At 39.5% G+C, this 25,893-nt stretch overlaps 1 protein-coding gene across 1 annotated transcript in view; it reads right to left on the reverse strand.

The window, feature by feature from the left end:
* The window catches only part of LOC126266642 (nuclear pore complex protein Nup155), a 223,436-nt gene that overhangs the window by 73,442 nt on the left and 124,101 nt on the right, over positions 1-25,893 (reverse strand). The window contains exons 15-17 of the mRNA XM_049971033.1: positions 23,588-23,682; positions 23,297-23,393; positions 6,062-6,139 (exon numbers count right to left, since the gene is read on the reverse strand). Of these exons, the coding sequence (XP_049826990.1) occupies positions 6,062-6,139; positions 23,297-23,393; positions 23,588-23,682 (270 nt within the window). The remainder of the gene's footprint in view (positions 1-6,061; positions 6,140-23,296; positions 23,394-23,587; positions 23,683-25,893) is intronic.

The raw sequence follows: 25,893 nt of genomic DNA on the forward strand, positions 1-25,893 counted from the left end.
TCCTTGAGTGAAAACCACTAATTGTTCTCACTGCTCTCTTTTGTGCAATCAGTACTTTATGTCTAAGCTGTGAGTTACCCCAGAAAACTATTCAATAAGACATTACTGAGTGTAAATATGCAAAGTACATTAGGAGGCTGACCTGTTTATTACCAAGATTAGCGATTACAAAGAGCAAAAGAAGCTGAACTTAATTGTTTGAGAAGTTGAGTAATATGCTTCTTTCAGTTCGGGTTGTCACCAATGTGAACACCGAAAAATTTGGAGAAATCTACCCTGTTAACTGAGCCCTGTTCATATGCTACATCAGTTATTGGTAGGACTCTACTCAGTGTACACAACTGGATAAGCGAGGTTTTTCAAAACTAAGGGAGAGTCCATTTCCTGAGAACCACTTAATAATTCTTTAAAAGACATCCTTAACAATATCTTCAGTTGCTTTTTCTGGAATGGGATTTGTTATAACATTCATGTCATCTGCTAAAAGTACTAGCTCTGCTTGCTGAACGTTAAGTGAGAGGTCATTCACACGAATAAGGAACAGCAGAGGACCCAAAGTTGAACCCTGTGGGACTCCCTTTGTAATAACTCCCCATTTATTATAGAATTTACCAGCCTCCCAACATTATTTGCATTATTCAGCACAACGTTTTGCTTTCTGTTCGTTAAATATGATTCAAACCAGCTGTGTGTGTATAGCATTCAATTCCTTAAAACCTGAGTTTTTCTAAGAGTGTAACATAATCCACACAGGCAAATGCCTTGCAAAGATCACAAAAAATACCAACTGGCAATAATTTGTTATGACGATAATCCCAAAAATAAGGTCTCCTATTTTTTTCTAAGTACATATATTTGTTTATTTCTACAATGGTTTACATCAGTTTACAGCTTTAACATTTAGCTATTTTTCGACATAATCACCATTTCTGTTGATGCATTTTTGTAGACGTTGTGGCAGTTTTTGCATGCCAATGTCATACCAGCTCGCCGCCATGCAGTTCAGAAAGTTATGGTCACCCGTGACAATTGAGTCCAGAAAGTTGTCCTGTTCAGCTGTGAGGTGGCGAAGAAATGCGTGCGAAGCATCAACTCATTGCCGCATGTGGTTCTCAGTCAGCATGCATGGCTCATATCTTGCGCACACCTTACAGTAGTTCAATGTTTCCATTAAAATTCTGTGAGCAGTGCTTTGGAAAACCTCAGGAACCAATGTGCAGACACCATCCAGGGTGATCCGCTGATCTTCACGCATGCTTTGCTCAAACTTCAACACTGTCCCACAGAAATTGACGGTCTCCCGCTCCTTTGTTCATCGTGAATTTCGGAACGACCAACTGCAAACTCTCTACACCACTTTCGAACACTTGACTTCCGTCAATTGGTGATGGATTTCAAACAGCGCAGTGCCCTTTGCATTCAAAAACCGAATATCTGCATGCAATAGGTGGTAGCATCCAATGGGAGCTCCATTCTCAATGGCTGCAAAGCCGAGACTGAACGCCTCAGCACAGCGTGCGCATGTTTACACACAGCACTCTTCATAACAGTGTGACCAACTGCCACACAATCAGAGTTCTGTAATATATATATATATATATATATATATATATATATATATATATATATATATATATATATATATATATATATGACGATGTAAATAAAACAGAAAGAAACTTCCACATGGGAAAAATATATTAAAAATAAAGATTCCAAGACTTACCAAGCGGGAAAGCGCCGGCAGACAGGCACATGAACAAAACACACAAACACACACACAGAATTACAAGCTTTCGCAACTGGCAGTTGCTTCGTCAGGAAGGAAGGAAGGAGAGGGAAAAATGAAAGGGTGTGGGTTTTAAGGGAGAGGGTAAGGAGTCATTCCAATCCCGGGAGCGGAAAGACTTCCCTTAGGGGAAAAAAAGGACAGGTATACACTCGCACACACACACATATCCATCCGCACATACACAGACACAAGCAGACATGTCTGCTTGTGTCTGTGTATGTGCGGATGGATATGTGTGTGTGTGCGAGTGTATACCTGTCCTTTTTTTCCCCTAAGGGAAGTCTTTCCGCTCCCGGGATTGGAATGACTCCTTACCCTCTCCCTTAAAACCCACACCCTTTCATTTTTCCCTCTCCTTCCTTCCTTCCTGACGAAGCAACTGCCAGTTGCGAAAGCTTGTAATTCTGTGTGTGTGTTTGTGTGTTTTGTTCATGTGCCTGTCTGCCGGCGCTTTCCCGCTTGGTAAGTCTTGGAATCTTTATTTTTAATATATATATATATATATATATATATATATATATATATATATATATATATATATATATATATATAAGATTAAGAAAGGCTCACTGGTCCAAGAATGACTGTGACTGAGGGCCCAATTGATGGCCATCAATTTAGCAGTACACTGGATCCGTTCTCCACGGAGCATAGTTCACTGAACCTTTAGAGCTTTAAGAGTTTTCACATAAACAAATCTGGAGGCATTATTTTTCAGCATGCCTCTATGAAAACAGAAACTGTCAGCATACAAGCAGGGTGACACTATAGATTCTGCATCTGTAGCTAGACCACCAACAGCCTCTAGGAAAATGGGCACACACAGTAAAGAGTCCTGTGGGACCCCATTCTCATGGAAACAGCGTGTACAGTGGGAAGCACCAACATGAACTCTGAAAGTACAGTGAGATAAGTTCCGGACATGGAGACCCCACTCGTCTAGGGTAACGAGGATGTAGTGGTGTCACATGGCCTTTTATAGGTCAAAGAAGGCAGCAATAAGATGCTATCAGAGGACAAAAGCTGTCCAGATAGCAGACTCCAGGCAGACCAAAATGTCAGCAGTAGAATGGGATTGGCAAAAACCACTCTGGGACAGAGCCAACAGAACTGGAGACCCCACAGCTGTTGGCTCACCACATGCTCAAGCAACCTGCAGAGAACATTAGTGACACTAGTTGGGCGATAGCTCTCCATCTCGAGGTGGTGTTACCTGTTTTGAGTACTGGGGCAATCACACTTTCTCACCACTGAAATGGAAACTTGTCATCGCTTCACATTCAGTTGAAATGGGCGAGGATGCGATATTGGCAATCCCATCGCCAAACAAAGAGTCATACGGCACAATGAAATGTGTGAGGGCACCAGTATCCAAGAGACAAAGATTGAGCTCTACAAGCAAGTTTTCGATAACTTTGCCACTGCCAGTGGTCATGGTTCTACCCTACAAAGGGTTATGGGAATCTAGTAGTAGTAGTAGTAGTAGTAGTATGGTATTTTGCCTTATGGCAGGTCTTGTCATGGGTTAAGCCTCTACCACTATTGTCTGTCAATAGCTACTCTTTCCATTTATGAATATTTGTCTCTGTTATATTGTCCAGCATTTGATATCTTCTTTTTCCTCTTGCCCTTTTCCCCTCCACCATTCCTCTATTCCTTCCTTCAATAAACAGTCCCACCTTAAACAATGTCCAATCCAGTTCAGTTTTCTCTTTCTGATAACTTTCAGCAAGTTTCTTTCTTCCTCGACTCTTCTTAATACTTCTTCATTCCTTCGGAATTGAAGTCACCCAGAATTAGGAAGAGTGGGGGAGCTGAGAAGTCAATGCAGACAACATGTTTTGACACAATCCCCTATTAGGAGGGAGATACACATTGTGTACGGTAAAATCCAGCGACATCCTCACATGGACAGCCACGACCTCCAAAGACATATCAAGTGGCACGTATTCGCTGGAGACAGTTCAGAATGTACATGCAAATTCCATCCAGGACGCTTATATAGTCAAGTGATTCTTAAAATAGACCAGCAGACACGGGTGGTAAGGGCCTACATTACTGGGAACCATGTTTCCTACAGGGAAATGCAGAAGTAGAATATACACATGAGACACACCTAAGCTCAGGCAGATGGTGGAAAAGGCTGCTACAATTCCACTGGAGAATCACACTATCAGTATCCTGTGGGAGCATGAAGGATATGGCATCAATATAGACTGGTTCTGAATCAGATTACGTGGGAGGATCTGTGGATGCAGAGGTGGAACACAAGAGAAGGGGTGGGGGTCAGGCGTCATGGGGGCCACTGAAGTCTACTCCTTTGAGGACTTCTGTCCTCCTCCTCCTCTTCTTCCTCAGATAATCTGTCTTCCTTCTCTTCAGGTGATTTTAATGCCTGCAAGAACTAGTTTCAGGGATGGAGGAGGAACACCAAATCCTACGACCAGCAGCCTGTGGCTCCTTCAGTCACTGGCTGGAATCTGGGTGCAGATCAGCAGAAATCTGGAAAGGGGGCATCCCTTCCTGGTGAGAGATACTGGAGGAGGATGATGTTTCTCCAGCTGGTTGCGGGGACTCTACATACCCAACAGATGTGGAGTCAACACACCTGGAGTGAGTGTGTGGAAAGAAGCTGTACGAGGAGGGCCTCCAAACACCAGGGTTACGGGTTTAGACAAACGGGAACAAGTGTCCAAGGTAGAAAGGAAAGAGTGAGTGTATTATACTAAAACATAGATGTGCAATTAATATCCACAATCCCTAGAGATGGGGCTAGTATTACTATGCAAAGACATGTGCCTGGATCTCGTGCATTTGAAGCACTACATTCTGAGGGGTTCATATGGTTTCATATCACATTGACCTTTTCAGCAACGCTTTGCCTTCAACGACTACAATGAAGGCCCCAGTAGCAACCCTTGTCCTTTGGTCCCTGTTGGATACGACAGACAAAAAGCACACCCCATTGATTCAAATTGGCACACAATTCGTCATCTGCCTGTAAAAGAAGATGGCAGTGGGAGGTAATCTGTTATGGTGGGCGGGCCTAGACCAAACTAAGTATTGATGGGAGTATTTCTCTCCATATCTCTTATCCCTATGTTACTCCCATTGTGTAACCAGGCAAGGGAACATTTTGAGACCATCTCTGTCTGCATTGTAAAAATCTTTTCCTTCAAAAAAGATGGCTGGGACATTGGGCCAACAATGGAAGAAAGTTTAATCCGTTTCATATGCAAGTCATCTGCCACAGTTCCACCTGCTCCTAATGGGGGTTTCCCATGGTCACCACTCAGTCTCAGCAACAGCTAGCTGGCCAGTAGTTCATTACTCACAATCCTCACATTGCAGCCACAAGTGACACATACCCCTTGGAGTAAGTCGTGAGCTTGCAGCTCAGGTAACAATAGTATAATACCTGCACAGTCAGGAGAGCTACCACCAAACAGGTACTTGTACTCACAACTTCACAAAAAGTTGTGAGCCCCTGGGGGAATATAAGGAAACTACTCCCCCCCCCCCCCCCCCCCCCCACACACACAAAGATGGATGCTTATTCCTGGAGATCATAGTGCATGTACAAGCCTACAGGATCCTTTATCCAGAACTGGACGTCATATGACTGACGTTCCCCCACAGTAGTTGCCTTTCCTATAGCAAACCAATTGTTCTATGGCAATTACTGTCGCCATTTTTGTACAACAACACACAATAATGAGCAACAGTATAATTACTCAAGTAATGAATCATCTAACAGTTACCTAAACACATTGGCAACTGCCACATTGTTCTGAAAACTCCACTGGCCTGCCTTCACCATGGCAGATCTGGTACATGCTGGAAGAAGATTACAGCAATATGAAATAGTAACTTTCAACCATAGTACTACTATGGCATTTTCACAATTCTGGTTGCTCAGTGTTACATGTAGAAGCTCACTCTGAATGTTGTGAGCTACCAAACAGCCACTGATTTGCTGTGCAGAGGAACCTAACACTGTGTTAATGTGTAATAGACACATAAACACTACTTTTCCTATGGTTTTCATATTGCAAGTAAATTGCCTGAAGCATATTATTTCTCAAAATTGGATTTTAAGATATACTATTTTTATGCAATGAATCCCACAGAACTGACAGAATTATGATTAAATCTAATAACTTAAGTATCAGCCAATTTTATTAGACCACATCTTGACCACTGATAAAGGTGTACTGTGTGAAGACAAATAACTATTTCATAATGGAAAAATGTAATGACCAACAATACCTGCAGTGCTGCATGAAGTTTTGCGTCCTTTTCCTCCTTGTTCTGGATGTTTTTGGCACTAAGCAGCATTTCATATGCCTGAAACAATATAAAATAATAAGAACAATATAAATGTGCAATGTGTGTAATATAGATTCAACTCAAGAATGAAACACTCCAATTACCTAAGGCATAAACAGAGTAACATCCCATTTCAATGTCAATTACTCTGGATGGGAAAGACTCTTACATCATGTACGTGTAGACACTACCAAATGAAAATTACCCACACTGTTGCTCAAAACTGTACTCAGGTTTTACATGTGAAATTGGTTTCAAGCAGTAAGTCAACAGTGTGAACTAAACATTGGGTGGGGAAATTCCTCAACTAAATGTTACAAACAGAGCACTCCGTTACTCCGTTATTCGAGTTTTGATGTTTTGGACTAGTCACAATTCCAAGTAATTCATAGGGTTTGTGACCACAAAGATTTCATGGCCTCTAAACATTTCTGTCTGTAAACTTTTGAGAAAAGTTCAAATTGTTTTCATTATTTACAAAAGACTGAACTTCATTCTATGATGAACAGTATCATCAAAACAAAATGCTATGTCCTACACAATAAATCATTATGTAACTCAAGAACTATTTTTTCTGGAAGGCAAACCAGAACCCAGGATAAACCAACGCCATCCCATTAATTCCTCCATTTTATACACTGACATTAGACAGTAAGCACAATGTCCAATTTATTAAGAGACATTGTCGGTATCCTTGCTGAAATAACAGTCACACTTTTGCCGCCACCAATTCAGAAAAACAAAATTTAAAACACTGAAGGGAGGAGGGGGGGGTAGGACGTAAAACAATTCAAAAACATGTCTATTTTGTAGCTCACATCTTCCTAAACAGTGTGATGTATAAACCATATATATTTAAGAGATTATAAAGCACATTATTTCGTATTAAGTGTACCAAGATGCAGTGCCACACCCCTGTGCACAGCATTCTTCTGTCATACGTACATGTATTTCACCAGGTAGAATTCGAATGTTTATATTTGCACCAGAGACTGTCATACATCAAACAAAGGACTATTGATATTGACTTTCTCTGCTGCTGCTATCAACGTGTATTGTTTTGATCACTGATTTTGTTTGTTCTCTGTTCTGAAAGGCTTGCAATGTGGTGTTGAGAATTTCAAAACAATTTTCATTTGGCTGTGTTGTTTTGTGTTCGTTTGTGGCATATTATCGCACAAGATGCCTAGAATTCGTTGCTTCAACTGTAAACAACATCACCAGGGCAAAGGATACACAGTAAAGGATGCTACAACAAATGTTACTCCAGTGGCTCAAGACTGCAACCTCTCAGAGCCGGCGAACAAACCACCGCCAAGTGCTTCAAGAAGGAACTTGTTTTTGGTGCTAATGAAAATGGAGGCTGTGAATCTGAAGTTTCATGCAATACGTTGTTAACATACTGTAACAGTTAATATTGGACAATGTCATGTGCAAGCATTGCTTTGGTGTGCAGTGTGTTTCTGCAGTGGAAGATGAGTGTGTCAGGAAAGGCCTTTCTACGAACTTATCTGTGATATGCAGCAAATGTAATGTTGGTACATCTTGCATGACATCTAAAATCATAAACAAGAAGGCAGCAAGAACACTTTGTGCAGCGATGAATCTTCCACACCCTCAATTTGATAGTTATTATGGCTTACCGCTTGGGGCTGTAAAAGAAGTTGTGGAATCATCAATGGAAAGTGCCGCAGAAGAATCTATTATCAAAAATGATGGTGACAGGGACATAGTGGTCGCTTTTGGTGGTACTTGACCAAAAAGAGGGCACACTTCATTGAAAGGTGTTGTTACGACAACATCTGTTGACACTGACAAAGTACTAGATGTTGGAAGTTTTGAGCAAATTTTGTCATAGTTGTGTGAAAGGGATTCCAGATCATGAATGTAATATGAACTATAAAGGCTCAAGTGGAGGTATGGAGATACAGGGAGTTGTTAGCTTGTTTACCAGATCTGTTGCGTCCCACGGCCTGCGATATGCGAAGTACCTTGGTGATTGTGATAGTAAAGTGTCCCTTCAAGTTCAAAAATGGGCTCCATATGGATCTGAGACTATTGTGCAGAAGTTAGAATGTGTAAGACATGTAGAGAAAAGACTTGGCATTAGACTTAGAAAGCTGAGACAAGATTTTTCAGGCAAAAAATTATCTGATGGGAACGGAATAAAAGGGAGAGGGCAACTGACGGATGCAGAAATTGACAAGCTACAATATTATGGCGTGGCAATAAGATGTAACACAGGGGACACGAAAAATATGAAGCAAGCAGTTTTGGCCTTATACTTCCACAAAATGTCCACAGACCCAAATGGAAGTGAATCATGTTGTGGCTACCAAAGATCAATTGCTGGTGGTGAAGAGTATCATCATCACAGGAATTCCCTACCAACTGCTGTAATGAAAGCCATCAATCCTATATTCAGGGACTTTGCGCATGGAAACTTATTGAAGAAATGTCTTCATGGTGGTACCCAAAACCCAAATGAAAGTTTTAACTAATGTGTATGGGAAATATTGACAAAAACTATTTTTGTGGTTGAAATTCACTTGCTATCGGTGTTTACGATGCAGTTACATGTTTTAATGATTACGTGCAAAGCAAGAAATACGTTTTAGAGAAAATGGGAATTAAGTCCAGAGTGAACTGCATCAAAGCTTTGTACGCAATCGACAGAGAGCGAGTGATAAAAGCAGATAAATCATTTTTGCAGGTGATAAAATCAAGAAGAGTGCATCACAGTAATGTAAAAAGAAAATGGAAACGAACTTGCTTATGGTGCAGGATAGTTCTTAAAGAATGCTAAATACAGTCATTTTTCGCAAAACACAGAGTCTATACTTAGGTACATGTAACATCCAATTTGAATATCCTATTACTTTCAAATTTGGTACGGTTATTGAACACAAACTCTTCACTGCAAAACTCTAGAATTTTCCAAATCTATTAAAACTGAGGAAAAAATTGAGATAATAAACTATAAAAATTGAGTTTTTCTAAACATGAAGTTTAAAATGTAACAGCTCACTCATTTTTTCATGAATTAAATAAATTCTACAGTGTCTCACACCTATTAGTGTGGTTTGTATGCTGCGCAAAATTCATCGAAGAATCACTCTTTCTTATGAAGAAAATTGTACCTATGATAACAAATGCAGCGAATACTAAGTGAAAACACTGATGAAATTTCACATGTAAAAAAAAAAATTATGAATGTGAACTCCGAAACCTTCCTGGTCATGCTGACAAAGTTTTTTGAATTTATTTGTAGAAGTGTAGACAATGGAAATTAAAATGTCCTGTGGTGCCTCTCCTGCTCCAAGTTGGCCCGTTTGACATCCTACCCCCCTTTAAGCTAGTCAAGCATTTGAGGCTCAATCCTCTGTCCTAAATTCTGCAATTGTGCTTACTAATTAGGTATCTATTGGACTGTTGTAAAAGACAACCTTAGTTACCGCTTTAAAACCAGGACTCACATTTATTCACTTATTGCCAATACTGTTTACCAAACCACAAATGAAACTTTTCATTTACAGTGGAAATCTGTAATTTCCTAGCTGTGGAGTACACTGTCATGCTTTGTAATTTTCAGTACCGAGTTACAGTGCTGGTTAAGTAATTACAGTCTCTTTTGTCTCAGATACATTTCAACACGCAAACTAGAAATCTTTCCATTCTGTTTTAACATATAGCTGCAAGAAAAGAAAAAAAAAAAATCTTTAAGGGCCCCCCCCCCCCAATTATATATCTCTCTCTCTCTCTCTCTCTCTCTCTCTCTCTCTCTCTCTCTCTCTCTCTCTCTCTCTCTCTCACACACACACACACACACACACACACACACACACACACACACACACACACACACACACACACACACACCCCCGTGCGCACGCTCGCTCACTCACACAAAGTGGTACACTGATGGAACTGTTAAGTGCTGCATTACAAACGCCAAACATGAAGATTACCAAATTTATATCACAGGATTTCCATGCCTGTAGCATTATTCTGACTAAAATTTCAACCTTAGGGCTAGCTTATATTCAGTAAATTAAAAAGAATTCCTACACGTGAAGAATGGGGTGAGTAAATTATGACCACTGGATGTGTGTAATCTTACATGAACTGTTCAAGTGGAAATCACAACACATCATGCACACAGGATGTACAAATGCAATTTATCACTGTCCAAAAGGTCAAATCACTGGCATGAGCGATACAAGAGTGTCAGATCAACAGATCACACAGAAAATTGGCTGTAGCGCAATGACTACCGAATGAATGGTGATGAAGTGCTCAGGACGACAATGTAGCAAGAATATTATGCAGGGTTCCTTCCAGAAGGATTGCACTACAAGATAATTGGAGGGTTGTTCAACTGGCAACGATGAGAAAACAAATGAGAACAGCTGAAATCAGGGCAGAGGTAATAGGGTATGCCTTCGCGAACAGATGGGGACAGGTTCCTGGAAGATGGGTAGTGATACTGAGTTGCCACAAGTCATTTACTCCTGACGCGATACCATACCATAGACAAGTGAGACTTTAACTGTGTGGAGCCAGTGTCAACTGGGACACTGAGTGTCATTCCATGGTGTTCAGTGATGAATCTCACTCCTGTTTGCGGCAGTTAGATAAGACGCAAAGCCCACAGATGACCAGGTGAATGGTTACAGGAAGCAACAATTATGTAGACCCATATTTCTGCAACCATACCGTGGAGAGGTATTGGGTATGGCAACAGTACTGATATGGTAACTGTTTAAGAGAATACTCACAAGTACAAGAGCAAGAATTTTGTAATGTGGTCACACACACGTGCCACTTACTGTGGCCAAAGGGCAGTGTATTTGGGTGTGAATAGTATGTGCTATTGCTAGAAAAAGAATCAGTGCTTCAAAGCTTTTGTGAATGCTGTTTTCTGTTGCGTGTTTTCGTGCTCCACACATCGAACCACTGTAGGTTATTACTTAAATATGGAGAAATTCTCACAGTTTGATTACATAAATGGTGATAACTTTCTGGAAAAGTCTTAGCTGTGAAATTCCTAGCAATACTCATCCAGACCAACTTCGGGTTAAATTACCGAGTATTACCCTTCCACAATTTTAATTCCAATAGTCCATTGTTTATAGTTACATAGACCACACAGTATGTCAGTAAATTCATGAATGAGCAGCCCTCTTCATGGGGAAAGTGACATGTACTGGAAAACCACGCAACTGTCAAACAGCGCACCATGAATCTGTTGCCCATTTACTGTCATGCAGTGTGTGGTGATTTATGTCACTTCTGTTTGTGTGACATTATTTACCATTGTCAGTCAGTATATCCAGTGATATGCTTCATTATTCAGAAGTGATGGATAAACATACTACATCACAAGAAAATGTGGACCATACGAACGAGAGGTGTTTGCAGAGTACAGAGCATTTGGTCATCTCTAATTTAATTACAGCTTATATAAGCCTTACCACAACAGAATGCATGAGAAAGGAATGTGAAAATAAAGCACACGGTTTATTGGAATTACCAAGTAAGTGCACTAAGAATTTTGGGAGGAAATTCATCTACATATAAATATTCCACAAGCCACCATACGCTGCACGGCGGAGAGTGAAAATTATGTTGGGGCAGTAGAACCATTCTGCAATCAGCTACAATGCTTGTCCTTCTCAATTGTTTTCCAACAAAATAACATCGCCTTCACTCCAGGGATTCCCATTTGAGTTCCAGAGCATCTCCGTAACAATAGCATGTTGTTAGACGAATCTACCGGTAAGAAATCTAGCAGACCACCTGTGCATAGCTTCAATTTCTTCCTTCATTCTGTCCTAGAGCATACGCCGAAAACTCTAGTAATACTCAAGAATAGGTCGTACTAGCATCCTATAGGCAGTCTCCTTTACAGATGAACCAGTCTGTCCCAAAATTCTGCCAATGAACTGCAGTCTACCATTTTCCTTCCATACCACAATCCTCACATGCTGATTCCATTGCATATCACTTGCAATGTTACTCCAAGATATTTAACAGACATGACTGTCGTAGACTACTAATACTGTATTCAAACATTACAAACTTTTTTTTCCTGCTCATCCGCATTAACTTACATTTTTCTACATTTAGAGCCAGCTGTCAATCATCACATCAACTGAAATTTTGTCTAAGTCAGCTTGTACCACCCTACAGTCACTCAACTTTGATGCTTTCCTGAACACCACAGCATCGTCAGCAAACAACTGCTGATTGCTGCCCACTCTGTCCATCAGATCACTTATATGTATAGAAAATAACAGTTATCTGATCACACTTCCCTGGGACACACTTAGTGATACCCATGTCTCTTATGAACATTTGCCATTGATGACAACATACTGGGTTCTATTCCTTAAGAAGTCTTCGTTTAAATGTTATAGAGAGCTCTGGAAAAATCAGCAATTTTATGGCTGGTAAAAGACTTATGTAACTCAAAAAATTCATTTAGATGTTTTGCATAGGATGTTGCGTGAAATGTGACTTATTTGCTGTGACCAGAAAAATTTGCAGCTTGCATACAACTATAGATGCGAATTCTGCCTTGAAATTCAAACATGCAAAATCACCTCATAGATGATATTTTATAGCAAATTGTATTCAGATGAACTTGTTTTTTCCTTTCCAGATAGTTGAAAACACTATTTTCTGCATAAAAATACCAAAAATGTAACAAATTTTGGTTATTGATATTGCATATCAACTGGTGAAGATAATGTGCATAAAAGTGAGTTTGCAAAATAACAAGTGTACGAATGCAACAAGGTATCAGTGTGCTTGATGCTCTGGTGTCATGACAACTGTGGGTGGTTGAATGGTCTGTACAACAATTTCCACATAATGCAATGTAGTATTCAGCTTTGGGACCTTGCACTTTCAGACCAAAATAATGTGCGTACATTTAATGTAGACACTTAATTTGGTAGTTTTAGGTGACGGGTGTTCTGATCTGTGATTGCGCCAAATACTGCTAGATTCATTAACAACAGTGTCCAAAACTTCCTTGTGCCAGTTTTCCTTAATTTTTTTTTTTTTCACAAGATTATGAACTATCTGTCTGGTCACTGAACTATTTGTTCTGTTTCTGTAGCCTTGGCAACTGTCATGTTATACATCACTTACAGAATGTGAGTCACGTGGCAAGAAAATATTGCTTTGCAGATAAATGTGATGATTAGTGAGAGCAGGTGAGATACTACATAGACATCTCACACAAATGAAAACAACAAATAAATGGGCATGAACAATGTTACAACATAGGAAGTCAAGAGTCAAAACTTCCAAACCAAATGCAACTTCATTAACGTTGGAAACATGTTTTGTCGGAGCACAGGGGAAACTGTTTGTTGCAGCTTATGTGACAAACTGTTATGATTTCATCATTTCTTTGGGAGTGATCACATTCAAATTAACACCTGAATTAGGTGAGAAGGCATATCTCACTCACTCACCAGGTGTACACGTTATGTGTGTCGATTCAAATCATATGACACACGTGCTGTCACTGATGCCGTGTATGACACCAGATGTGTTTTCTGGTGGAGGATTCAGTTGACTGGTCACCGTGTCGCCAAACTTTTGCAGTTCCCATTTGAAAGCCACTTCATTTTGGCTGCTAATAGAGTCGTCGTGCAGAATTTACTTTCATTATAGGTCTCTTCCTTACACCCTGCTGTTGCAGACTGACGTTACACCAGGACAAAGAAATATAAATTTTAATGGAACAAATAGGTACTTCAATGACTACATGGATAGCTCATCATCGTGTGTGTGTGTGTGTGTGTGTGTGTGTGTGTGTGTGTGTGTGTGTAGGGGGACACGATGGAAATTTGAACATGGGCTCATCTGCTATGCAGTCCAACACTGTCATCGCTTAACAAAGACGTCATGGCTCTTCGCCTCTGTTCAATATTGTACTTCTTGAGCTTGGACTGGACTGTTCACTGTTTCTAATTTTCTTTTTCTTTCACAGTTTAGTACCCCTCCTTCCTGTTTTCATGCTTGATCTGTATTCAGTTTTTGACAGGAGCTCTTGACACTAAATCCGAGGGGGTTGCGATAGGGAATTTCCCATGTGAAAATCTGAAGGGCCTAAAGCACACGATTGTGAGACTAACATTTATTTATGCTTCTGAAATCTGTTCATCTTGTCGTGAGTCACCATTATCTGTGCTGTAGGCCCACATTGTATATATGAAAATTCACGAAAAGCTGTATCACTGGCTTCTCTGGTGTTCACTTAAATGTGGAATCAACGCTAGTGTGCTTTAGGCTCTTATGGATCTCAGTGACTCATTTGTATTCTACTCAAATGACCATGGCGGTAGACATTAATACTTGAGTTTAATCATTTCCACAAATGGCACTTTGTGTTTTGAGTAGGTTTATTTACTATGCAGGACTTTGCTATTGTGTGAACTGTAAACATGCACGATGTTGAATATGTTTTAAATACCACCAGAAAATTTAAGTTGTGAGGACAGGTCATGAGTCCTGCTTATGTAATTCAGTTGGTAGAACACTAGCCGCAAAATGCAAATGTCCCAAGTTCGAGTCTCGGTCCTGCACAGCACACAGCTTTAATCTGCCGGGAATTTTCTTATCAGTGCATATTCCGTTGCAGAGTGAAAAATCTCATTCTGGGAACAGAAAAGTAAATTACCAGTGAAAGTTTGCCACAAAGAAACTAATGCCTTCGAGAACAGATCCTTTGATTGAGACAGAAACGAAATCAAAAAAGTGTGACTACAAGCAAACATTTAATAAGGAAGTGTACAGTTAGCGTAAGTAGTTGTGTGGGTACAGCATAAGAATATCTGATTTTGAGCCCGAAAGTAAGTGTGTGAACTAATACATCTGTTAGAGATCTTTCATATTTGCCCGAAAAAATGGGAAAGCACAAAAGTTCATTTCTTGTTCTTTCGTCAGATAAGTTATGCAAATAATAATAATAATAATAATAATAATAATAATAATAATAATAATAATAATAATAATAATATAATAATGTAATAATAATAATAATAATAATAATAATGTTTCTGTTACTATTATTGGTCATGGCTGTAGTTGTATAAACTTGTTGATAAGCGTAACTGTTATACAGCAAATGCTATTAATTTCACACACTCAAATTTTTCTGAATCTAAAAATTTGTGAACACTTAAATTATATTCTTATGTGCTGCCACTGGGAAATTTGCTTTTTAGAAAGAACTTTCTTTATTAGTCTATATTACTGTTATCCACTTACAACATTCCCCATCACTTACAGTACCCTTACGATAGCACATTTTCCAATGTCTGAAATAAATTCTCGAACTCTTTATCTTTAGGATAGCTTTTAGCTCTCTCAGCAATGGATTTGTAATCTCACCTATTTTTGTAAAACAATTGTCCTTCAAGTTTTTATTTATTTCTGAGGAGACTTTTACTTCTCCATGCAAAAAACACAAAAGTAGGCTTTAAAATCTACGGAATAATTGCACTATATTGTGTTGAAAATCCTATCAGAATATATCCATTGGTTTAAAAAGAGATAGAGGACAAATATGCTTTTAGATGAACAAGCAATCTATTCTACATCTGCAACAGATATATGAATACTGACTTATGACTTTGATTCCTATTTTCATTTACTTTACAATGTTGTGTTTTGAAAGGAGGCCATCATTTTCTGAATTCTGTACAAAGCTAAATAATTTATTTAAAAATAAACACCGTATGGACAACAGGATTTAAAGCACGTGTCACACAAGGGCTTGTACAGAACTGTGGATCAGCCTGTAGAAGCGCTCTGTGATGCTGCTGGGTAGACTGAGTGGAAAGTCGCATACTTGCCCACAAGTTAACTGCTACACTATATCACCAAAAGATGGATAACAACAAATCTTTCATAAGAAATAGGATAGATTGAGTACCTCGTAAATGATATACCATGTAACAAAATCTTTAAAGGGGTAATACTGAAGCATGTCGCTAGAAAAATGTGTGATGTGAGTGCCGTGCTGTGGTAGTAACATACACTGTAGCAAACACTTATTCCTGCATTTTATTGTGCAAATCAACATATTTACTGCAGAGGTTAATGCATAACAGAAAGCTGTAGTAGGTACATAAAGCACAATTTCACAGTATAGTGATTTACATCTTTCGCAAATGACATCCCTACAACGGGAAATAGCCACTGAACATCAATACATGACTGACATGATGGAATTATTGTTGTGGTATGTCTGAGTGTGCCTAACCTAACAATTATATTTTATTCACAAATGAGGCTAACAAGGAAAGAGATGAATATAAATCCTACTTCCTATATGACATTGTAAGAGAAAGTTCAGTCTACCACAGAAATCTAAACTGTAAATAAGGAAATCGAGAATGTGGATTGTGTGTCTGCTATTAAAATGTAGTTATGATTCCTCCTGTTAGTTCGATGTTTTCTAAAGTGCAAAAGAGATATTACGATGAGAGGAGGCAACACCACAGGGAAATAATTTTAACTGACTTTCAACAAAATCTTCCCACTAACACCAGAAAAAATTTACAGTAATAAATCTGCATTTTTCTCTTAGATAAATACAGCTGTTTGCTATATCATTAGACCCATGTCCTGGATTTGTCTGTACTACTAGTTGAGCAAAATAAAAGGGACAATTTTATTTTTAAAATGGTTTACTCTTTCTTTCCCCAATTTATAGCCATGCAGTTATCAGCACGTGCATTCTACAACTGACAATTACTAAATGATGGAGAAAAACTTTTCTTCAGAAGACAATTAATTATGCCACACTAAACTGCTTTTATACACACCAACATAATTTGAGTTGTTTCAACCAATATCTGACAGTCACATTGTGAAAGTTCAGTGGCAGGGTCTCTATTTTTGATCTGATCTGATTAGTAGAGCTTTTTCAAAAGAAACAAACCAACTTACAGACAGCAAACGGCAAGAGTGTGAGAACGTTTGGTGTGTAGCATCACTGCTGATGGCCAATATATCAGCACAGTTTCTCTGTTAAATCATGACATGGTACCATATGATCAAGTCAATAAGCACTCCCCCCACCCCCACCACCGGTCACCCTAGTCCCGAACAGGTGGTACCTCACGCACAGATATCACATGATAGTTTGCATATGGCAGTTTTGTGCAAAATTATGTGGTAATAACACACTTTACCACTTCACCCATTGCCCCTTTTCTCACCTCCCATAACTTATGAAAGCCAAACTGTTACTGTAAATCTGACAAATCTTATGCACCTTAAGAATACAAAATCGAGAGCTGGTCTAAATCAAATGCTGCTAAACTGTCAAATTCATCTGTCCCTTTCCCACATTGATGAAGAAGTATCTGTCATTTTCAGATAAGAACAGACACATTCCACAGCATGATTTTCTGTCCTGTGCCCCTTTCCAATTTTTCTGTAGTTTAGTTATAGAATGAACAATGTCAATCTTTCTGACAATATTGTATCCCTTCAACATCTCAAAAATGAGATCGACAGGAAGTGCAAAATGGCTAAGCAGGGATGGCTAGAGGACAAATGTAAGGATGTAGAGGCTTATCTCACTAGGGGTAAGATAGAAACAACCTACAGGAAAATTAAAGAGACCTTGTGATCACAAGGTCATTGTAGCTAGGCTCAATACCATTTCTTCCAAATCCATCAGAAACAAACGCAAAATAATTTTATTTAAAAAAGCGGATAAAGTGCCACTAGAAGCCTTCCTAAAAGACAATTTCCATTCCTTCCGAACTGACTATGCGAATGTAGACGAGATGTGGCTCAAATTCAAAGATATAGTAGCAACAGCAATTGAGATATTCATACCTCATAAATTGGTAAGAGATGGAACGGATCCCCCGTGGTACACAAAAAAGGTCCGAACGCTGTTGCAGAGGCAACGGAAAAAGCATGCGAAGTTCAGAAGAATGCGAAATCCTGAAGATGGGCTAAAATTTACAGACGCGCGAAATTTGGCACGTACTTCGATGCGAGATGCCTTTAATAGGTTCCACAACGAAACATTGTCTCGAAATTTGGTAGAAAATCCGAAGAAATTCTGGTCGTATGTAAAGTACACAAGCGGCAAGACGCAGTCAATACCTTCGCTGCGCAGTGCCGATGGTACTGTTATCGACGACTGTGCCGCTAAAGCGGAGTTATTGAACGCAGTTTTCCGAAATTCCTTCACCAGGGAAGACGAATGGAATATTCCAGAATTTGAAACACGAACATCTGCTAGCATGAGTTTCTTAGAAGTAGATACCTTAGGGGTTGCGAAGCAACTCAAATCGCTTGATACGGGCAAGTCTTCAGGTCCAGATTGTATACCGATTAGGTTCCTTTCAGATTACGCTGATACTATAGCTCCCTACTTAGCACTCATATACAACCGCTCGCTCACCGATAGATCTGTACCTACAGATTGGAAAATTGCGCAGGTCGCACCAGTGTTCAAGAAGGGTAGTAGGAGTAATCCATTTAACTACAGACCTATATCATTGACGTCGGTTTGCAGTAGGGTTTTGGAGCATATACTGTATTCAAACATTATGAATCACCTCGAAGGGAACGATCTATTGACACGTAATCAGCATGGCTTCAGAAAACATCGCTCTTGTGCAACGCAGCTAGCTCTTTATTCGCACGAAGTAATGGCCGCTATCGACAGGGGATCTCAAGTTGATTCCGTATTCCTAGATTTCCGGAAAGCTTTTGACACCGTTCCTCACAAGCGACTTCTAATCAAGCTGCGGAGCTATGGGGTATCGTCTCAGTTGTGCGACTGGATTCGTGATTTCCTGTCAGGAAGGTCGCAGTTCGTAGTGATAGACGGAAAATCATCGAGTAAAACTGAAGTGATATCAGGTGTTCCCCAGGGAAGCGTCCTGGGACCTCTACTGTTCCTGATCTATATAAATGACCTGGGTGACAATCTGAGCAGTTCTCTTAGGTTGTTCGCAGATGATGCTGTAATTTACCGTCTAGTAAGGTCATCCGAAGACCAGTATCAGCTGCAAAGCGATTTAGAAAAGATTGCTGTATGGTGTGTCAGGTGGCAGTTGACGCTAAATAACGAAAAGTGTGAGATGATCCACATGAGTTCGAAAAGAAATCCGTTGGAATTCGATTACTCGATAAATAGTACAATTCTCAAGGCTGTCAATTCAACTAAGTACCTGGGTGTTAAAATTACGAACAACTTCAGTTGGAAGGACCACATAGATAATATTGTCGGGAAGGCGAGCCAAAGGTTGCGTTTCATTGGCAGGACACTTAGAAGATGCAACAAGTCCACTAAAGAGACAGCTTACACTACACTCGTTCGTCCTCTGTTAGAATATTGCTGCGCGGTGTGGGATCCTTACCAGGTGGGATTGACGGAGGACATCGAAAGGGTGCAAAAAAGGGCAGCTCGTTTTGTATTATTGCGTTATAGGGGAGAGAGTGTGGCAGATATGATACACGAGTTGGGATGGAAGTCATTACAGCATAGACGTTTTTCGGCGCGGCGAGAGCTTTTTACGAAATTTCAGTCACCAACTTTCTCTTCCGAATGCGAAAATATTTTGTTGAGCCCAACCTACATAGGTAGGAATGATCATCAAAATAAAATAAGAGAAATCAGAGCTCGAACAGAAAGGTTTAGGTGTTCGTTTTTCCCGCTCGCTGTTCGGGAGTGGAATAGTAGAGAGATGGTATGATTCTGGTTCGATGAACCCTCTGCCAAGCACTTAAATGTGAATTGCAGAGTAGTCATGTAGATGTAGATGTAAATGTGGAGAAAAGATAACCACTTGTATGAATATCAAGAGCTCAGATGGAAACACAGTTCTAAGCAAAGAAGGGAAAGCAGAAAGGTGGAAGGAGTATATAGAGGGTCTATACAAGGGCGGTGTACTTGGGGACAATATTATAGAAATGGAAGAGAATGTAGATGAAGATGAAATGGGAGATACGATACTGCGTGGAGAGTTCGACAGAGCACTGAAAGACCTGGGTCGAAACAAGGCCCCCGGAGTAGACGACATTCCATTGGAACTACTGACGGCCTTGGGAGAGCCAATCATGACAAAACTCTACCAGCTGGTGAGCAAGATGTATGAGACAGGCGAAATACCCTCAGACTTCAAGGAGAATATAATAATTCCAATCTCAAAGAAAGCAGGTGTTGACAGATGTGAAAATTACCGAACAATCAGTTTAATAAGCCATAGCTGCAAAAATACTAACTCAAATTCTTTACAGACGAATGGAAAAACTAGGAGAAGCCGACCTCGGGGAACATCAGTTTGGATTCCGTAGAAATACTGGAACACGTGGGGCAATACTGACCTTATGACTTATCTTAGCAGAAAGATTAAGGAAAGGCAAACCTACGTTTCTAGCATTTGTAGACTTAGAGAATGCTTTTGACAATGTTGACTGTAATACTCTCTTTCAAATTCCAAAGGTGGCAGGGGTGAAATACAGGGAGCGAAAGGCTATTTACAATTTGTACAGAAACCAGATGGCAGTTGTAAGAGTCGAGGGACATGAAAGGGAAGCAGTTGTTGGGAAGGGAGTGAGACAGGGTTGTAGCCTCTCCCTGATGTTATTTAATCTGTATATTGAGCAAGCAGTAAAGGAAACAAAAGAAAAATTCGGAGTAGGTATTAAAATCCATGAAGAAGAAATTAAACTTTGAGGTTCGCTGATGACACTGTAATTCTGTCAGAGACAGCAAAGGACTTGGAAGAGCAGTTGAATGGAATGGATAGCGCCTTGAAAGGAGGGTATAAGATGAACATCAACAAAAGCAAAACGAGGATAATGAAATGTAGTTGAATTAAGTCGGGTGATGCTGAGGGAATTAGATTAGGAAATGACACACTTAAAGTAGTAAAGGAGTTTTGCTATTTGGGGAGCAAAATAATTGATGATGGTCGAAGTAGAGAGGATATAAAATGTAGACTGGCAATGGCAAGGAAAGCGTTTCTGAAGAAGAGAAATTTGTTAACATCGAGTATAGATTTAAGTGTCAGGAGGTCATTTCTGAAAGTATTTGTATGGAGTGTAGCCATGTATGGAAGTGAAACATGGACGATAAATAGTTTGGACAAGAAGAGAATAAAAGCTTTCGAAATGTGGTGCTACAGAAGAATGCTGAAGATTAGATGGGTAGATAACATAACTAATGAGGAGGTACTGAATAGGATTGGGGAGAAGAGGAGCTTGCGGCACAACTTGACCAGAAGAAGGGATCGGTTGGTAGGACATGTGTTGAGACATCAAGGGATCACCAATTTAGTATTGGAGGGCAGCGTGGAGGGTAAAAATCGTAGAGGGAGACCAAGAGATGAATACACTAAGCAGATTCAGAAGGATGTAGGTTGCAGTAGGTACTGGGAGATGAAGGAGCTTGCACAGGATAGAGTAGCATGTAGAGCTGCATCAAACCAGTCTCAGGACTGAAGACAAGAACAACAACAACAACAACAACAACAACAACAACAACGTCTATCAAGGTACCCTAATGTCAGTAAAGAAGAATATGACAAAATACTGAAACACGAAGTGCACTTAGCATTTTATTCTATCCTGGTGTCAACATTCCTCAGGACTAATATTGCCACCTGCACTGAGGTGAGAAAGTCAGGAGATACCTCCTAATATCGTCTTGGTCCTCCTTTTGCCTGGCATAGTGCACAAATTCTATGTGGCAGGGTCGCAAAAAGTCACTAGAAGTCCCCTGCACAAATATTGAGCCATGCTGCCTCTATAGCTATCCGTAATTGAAAAAGTGTTGTTAGTGCACAACTTTGTGCACAAATGCACCTCTTGAGTATGTCCCATAAAGGTTTGACGGGATTCAAGTCATGTGATCTGGGTGGCCAAATCATTCGCTTGAATTGTCCAGAATATTCTTCAAACCAATCGCGAACAGTTATGGCACATGACATAGCACTTGCCATCCATTATTCCATTTTTGTTTTCTGCAAAGTAGCAGGGTATAACTATTTCCAGTTAATGATCGGTTCAGTTGGATGAGAGGATCCAGTCAATTCCATGTAAGCACAGCCCACACCATTATGATGTCATCACAAGCTTACACCATGCCTTGTTGACAATTTGGGTTCCACGGCTTTGTGGAGTCCTCAGCATACTCTAACCCTGCCGTCAGCTCTTAATGACTGAAATCTGACCAGGCCACTGTTTTTTAGTCATCTAGGGTCCAACCAATATGACCACAAGCCCAGGAGAAGTGCTGCAGGCGACATCATGCTGTTAGCAAAGGCACTTGCATTGGTCACCTGCTGCCATGGCACATTAACACCGTATTTCGCAGCTCTGTCATAACCGATACATTTGCTGTACGTTCCACTCATTTTTTCTGCTGTAATTTCCATGTAGTGTTGCTTGTTTGTTAGCACAGACAACTTTACACAAGTGCTGCAGCTCTCAGTCAGTAAGTGAAAGTTGTCAACCACTACATTGTCTGTAGTTAGAAGTAATGCCTGGAGTTTGGTATTCTTGGTCTACTCTTGACACTGTGGATCTCTCAGAATATTGAATATTCTAAGCATTTCTTAAATGGAATGTCCCTTGTGTCTAGCTCCGATGACCGTTCCACCTTCAGAGTCTTTTAATACCTGCTGTGCAGCCATAATTACGTCAGAAACCTTTCCGCATGCATCACCTGGGTACCAATGACAGCTCTGCCAATGCAATGCCCTTTTGTGCCTTGTGTGTGTGATACTACCACTATCTGTGTATGTGGATATTGCTGTCCCATGACTTCTTTCACCTCAGTGTGTATTTCACAAATAGTAGTAACTGCTGGGAGGAACTATTCAGGGCTATTACTCTTACTTCCAAAACTCAAAAGCTATCAGATTTGTGATGTTGACTGTACAGGATGTACAGTTAGAATTAACTGTTCCCTTGCATTAAAAACTTTACTAAAAGTAAGGGATACAGCTATTGTATTCCTAGTATTAAACTGTTCTTGATTAAACAGCTATAACATTATTAATTTTTGGTATTACTTGAAGAACATTTGTGAAACAAACACATGATTATATTTTTATTTTAATTTTAATGTTGGTGATTTGCTGGAAAGTTCTATAATTACTCATATGCACTTACTCTGGCACACGCAGCATCTTCATTGCGATAGAGATGGGGGCAAATATCCCTTAACCTTCCGCTAATGGCATCAATTGATGCATTGTCATTCAGATAGCTGAAAACATAATTTGAAAACAGTAAAAATGCGTATTCGCAAGAATAATTAATAAAAGCTGTAATTGTCTCAGGTTCATCATAATCATAAATGAAATGAAGGTAATTTCAGTGATTTTTACTGAAAAAGTATTCAATCATATGTAGACAAACACAGCAGAACAAGTCACGTTTTAGATTAAGAGTGAACTTTACCTGTTGATTAGACTGTTGATGAGAACAGAGCACAGTTCATGGCCAATTAAAATTAAGGTCTGGAAAGTAGTATTCAAAAGTTGTGTCTGGTGTTCCTGAAACCCAAATTAGATACTACATAATAACAAAACTGAAAGGAAAATATTTTGGAAATAAAAATAGAAGTAGGCATAACTATTTAGTTTGGGCCTACACTTGCTGCTGCTACTGCTTGGTACATAACCGTTAATCAATACCTTATTTTGATTGAGAAATGTGAACTGCTTATAAAATATGGGAGCAATTAAATATTATTAACTTTAAGAACATAGCACATCTACCACGGTTAACAAATGACCTGAAAGCACGAGAGGATATGTATATAATGGCCTAATATTAGTAATTAAATTTGTGTTTCATTATTTAGTTTAAAAGGTGCTAAATTACAGATGAGGACATCTTCTACCCTTAGTATATCAGCACTCAACATTGTAAAAAAGGGACAGAAAACAAAAACTGAAGAATTGTTGATTAAGTTATTGCTAACTCACCAAAGACCTCAAACTGCTAACTGATTGGAGCTAATTTTTCTTGTGGCGGTGTCAACATAGAATTCCCATTTACAGCCCAACACACACAGATACCAATAGCCAGAGCCAGCCTCAAAATTACTTCTTTCTGAATGAATTTACCATTAGATTTCTAATACTACAGAAGTATTTATGTAATTTGCGGGTAGTTTTTGAGTACAACAAGTGAAATTTTTAGTTTCTTCTGAATAACTCTACAGTGCTGCTTCTAGCAAAAATATGTTTTTAAGTATAACATTGAACTGCATTAAATTTCTACAAAAAAGATTCTATTGACGTTTTTCCGAATTGTAGGGATGAAAAAAATCACAGGTTATTGCAAATAGTGGGTCAGTGGTGTAAAATTAATGTTAGTTGTACATGATGTGGGTTAACAATAAATACTGAATGTGTGTACCCCATCTAGGTCCAGTAGACGCATATTAAGGAATAAATTGTATTCTGGGGGCATAACAGGTTGGAGAAAGGTGGGAAGTGGGTACAGGGTACAACTGTACATGAAGGTAGTTCACTTGAATGTGTCCTGCATTTCCCACCTTCATAGACCTGCAAAAAGATGAGTGAACACACAACTCACCACTCTCTTTATCCCACCTCACCATAAGAAGTATCTACAGCATGTCCCACTTTTCTCACAGAACATCTTATGCAGTGCTAGCACATGCGTTGGGGTGTTATTTTCTGAAAAGTGCGTTAACACTAAATGGAATCCAGATATGAGTTACTAATAATAGTAATGCAAGAAACACGTATGGACAGAGCTACATAAATTTCTGCACACTGTTAGAACGGAAATTCATTCTTGATCATCCAGTACAGTAAGTTTAGCAACTCCTGGAAAGGGCAATTTGCCCTAAGACTAGCACTGCTCGCTTCTCAGTCTGCAGATCGACTATACCTCCCCAAGATTTCATGTCCAGTGCTGTTATACAAGTAGACAAAATAACTTCACTGAGCTCGTGTATATGGTGCAGTTATTTTCAGTTTCTTGAGCAAGTACTGATTTGCATTATTCTGTAACAATGCTCAACAGCTTAAGCTTTCAACTGTGTACAACACTGAAGAGCATGCAAAAGTATAACACGTTACCAATATGTGTTCAACAATGTCGCATTTGTTGTCTTCACTATCAATGATTAGATTACTTCTCGCAACAAAAGTTTTATTGAATGCTTCACCACAGCCTCAGCTACACCAGCATCTGAAGAGTCTTAAACTGGCTCCCTCTCCAACAGCAGCATGTTACCTCCAGTGTTACGGGACTTCAGACATTTCAGTGGAAGTCAAGCAATGCATTACAGCAAATTACTTCTGCAAACTTGAATATACCATCATACATTTTCACACCTATCTTGCAAGATATACTGTGGATATGAGCAAGTTACTCTACTCGGTGCAGCCCACTCTGTAAGTGCCAACATTTCTTGAAAGCAAATATTTACGTAATTTACCACGATCACAATTAATGCTGAGAGAAATGCATTAACTTTTTGATCATTCATTAATTCAGGGTTTCACAGCTTCCAGTACACTGTCAACGGTAGACAAGTGCCATATTTACAATCCAGTTTCTTTCCCAACAACACTACATAGCAACCGACCGCACACGTCTAAATTAAGCACTTCTCTGTCATTCTTTATGGCAACGTATTTTACCAAAGTTCACTTGATAACTGCAAGTAAGTACTCAATAAACTAAAATTAACTTCACTATATAAACATGTAGTGTTGGTGGGA

Source organism: Schistocerca gregaria, chromosome 4 (assembly GCF_023897955.1).
Source record: "Schistocerca gregaria isolate iqSchGreg1 chromosome 4, iqSchGreg1.2, whole genome shotgun sequence".
NCBI classification, from domain to species: Eukaryota; Metazoa; Arthropoda; class Insecta; order Orthoptera; family Acrididae; genus Schistocerca; species Schistocerca gregaria.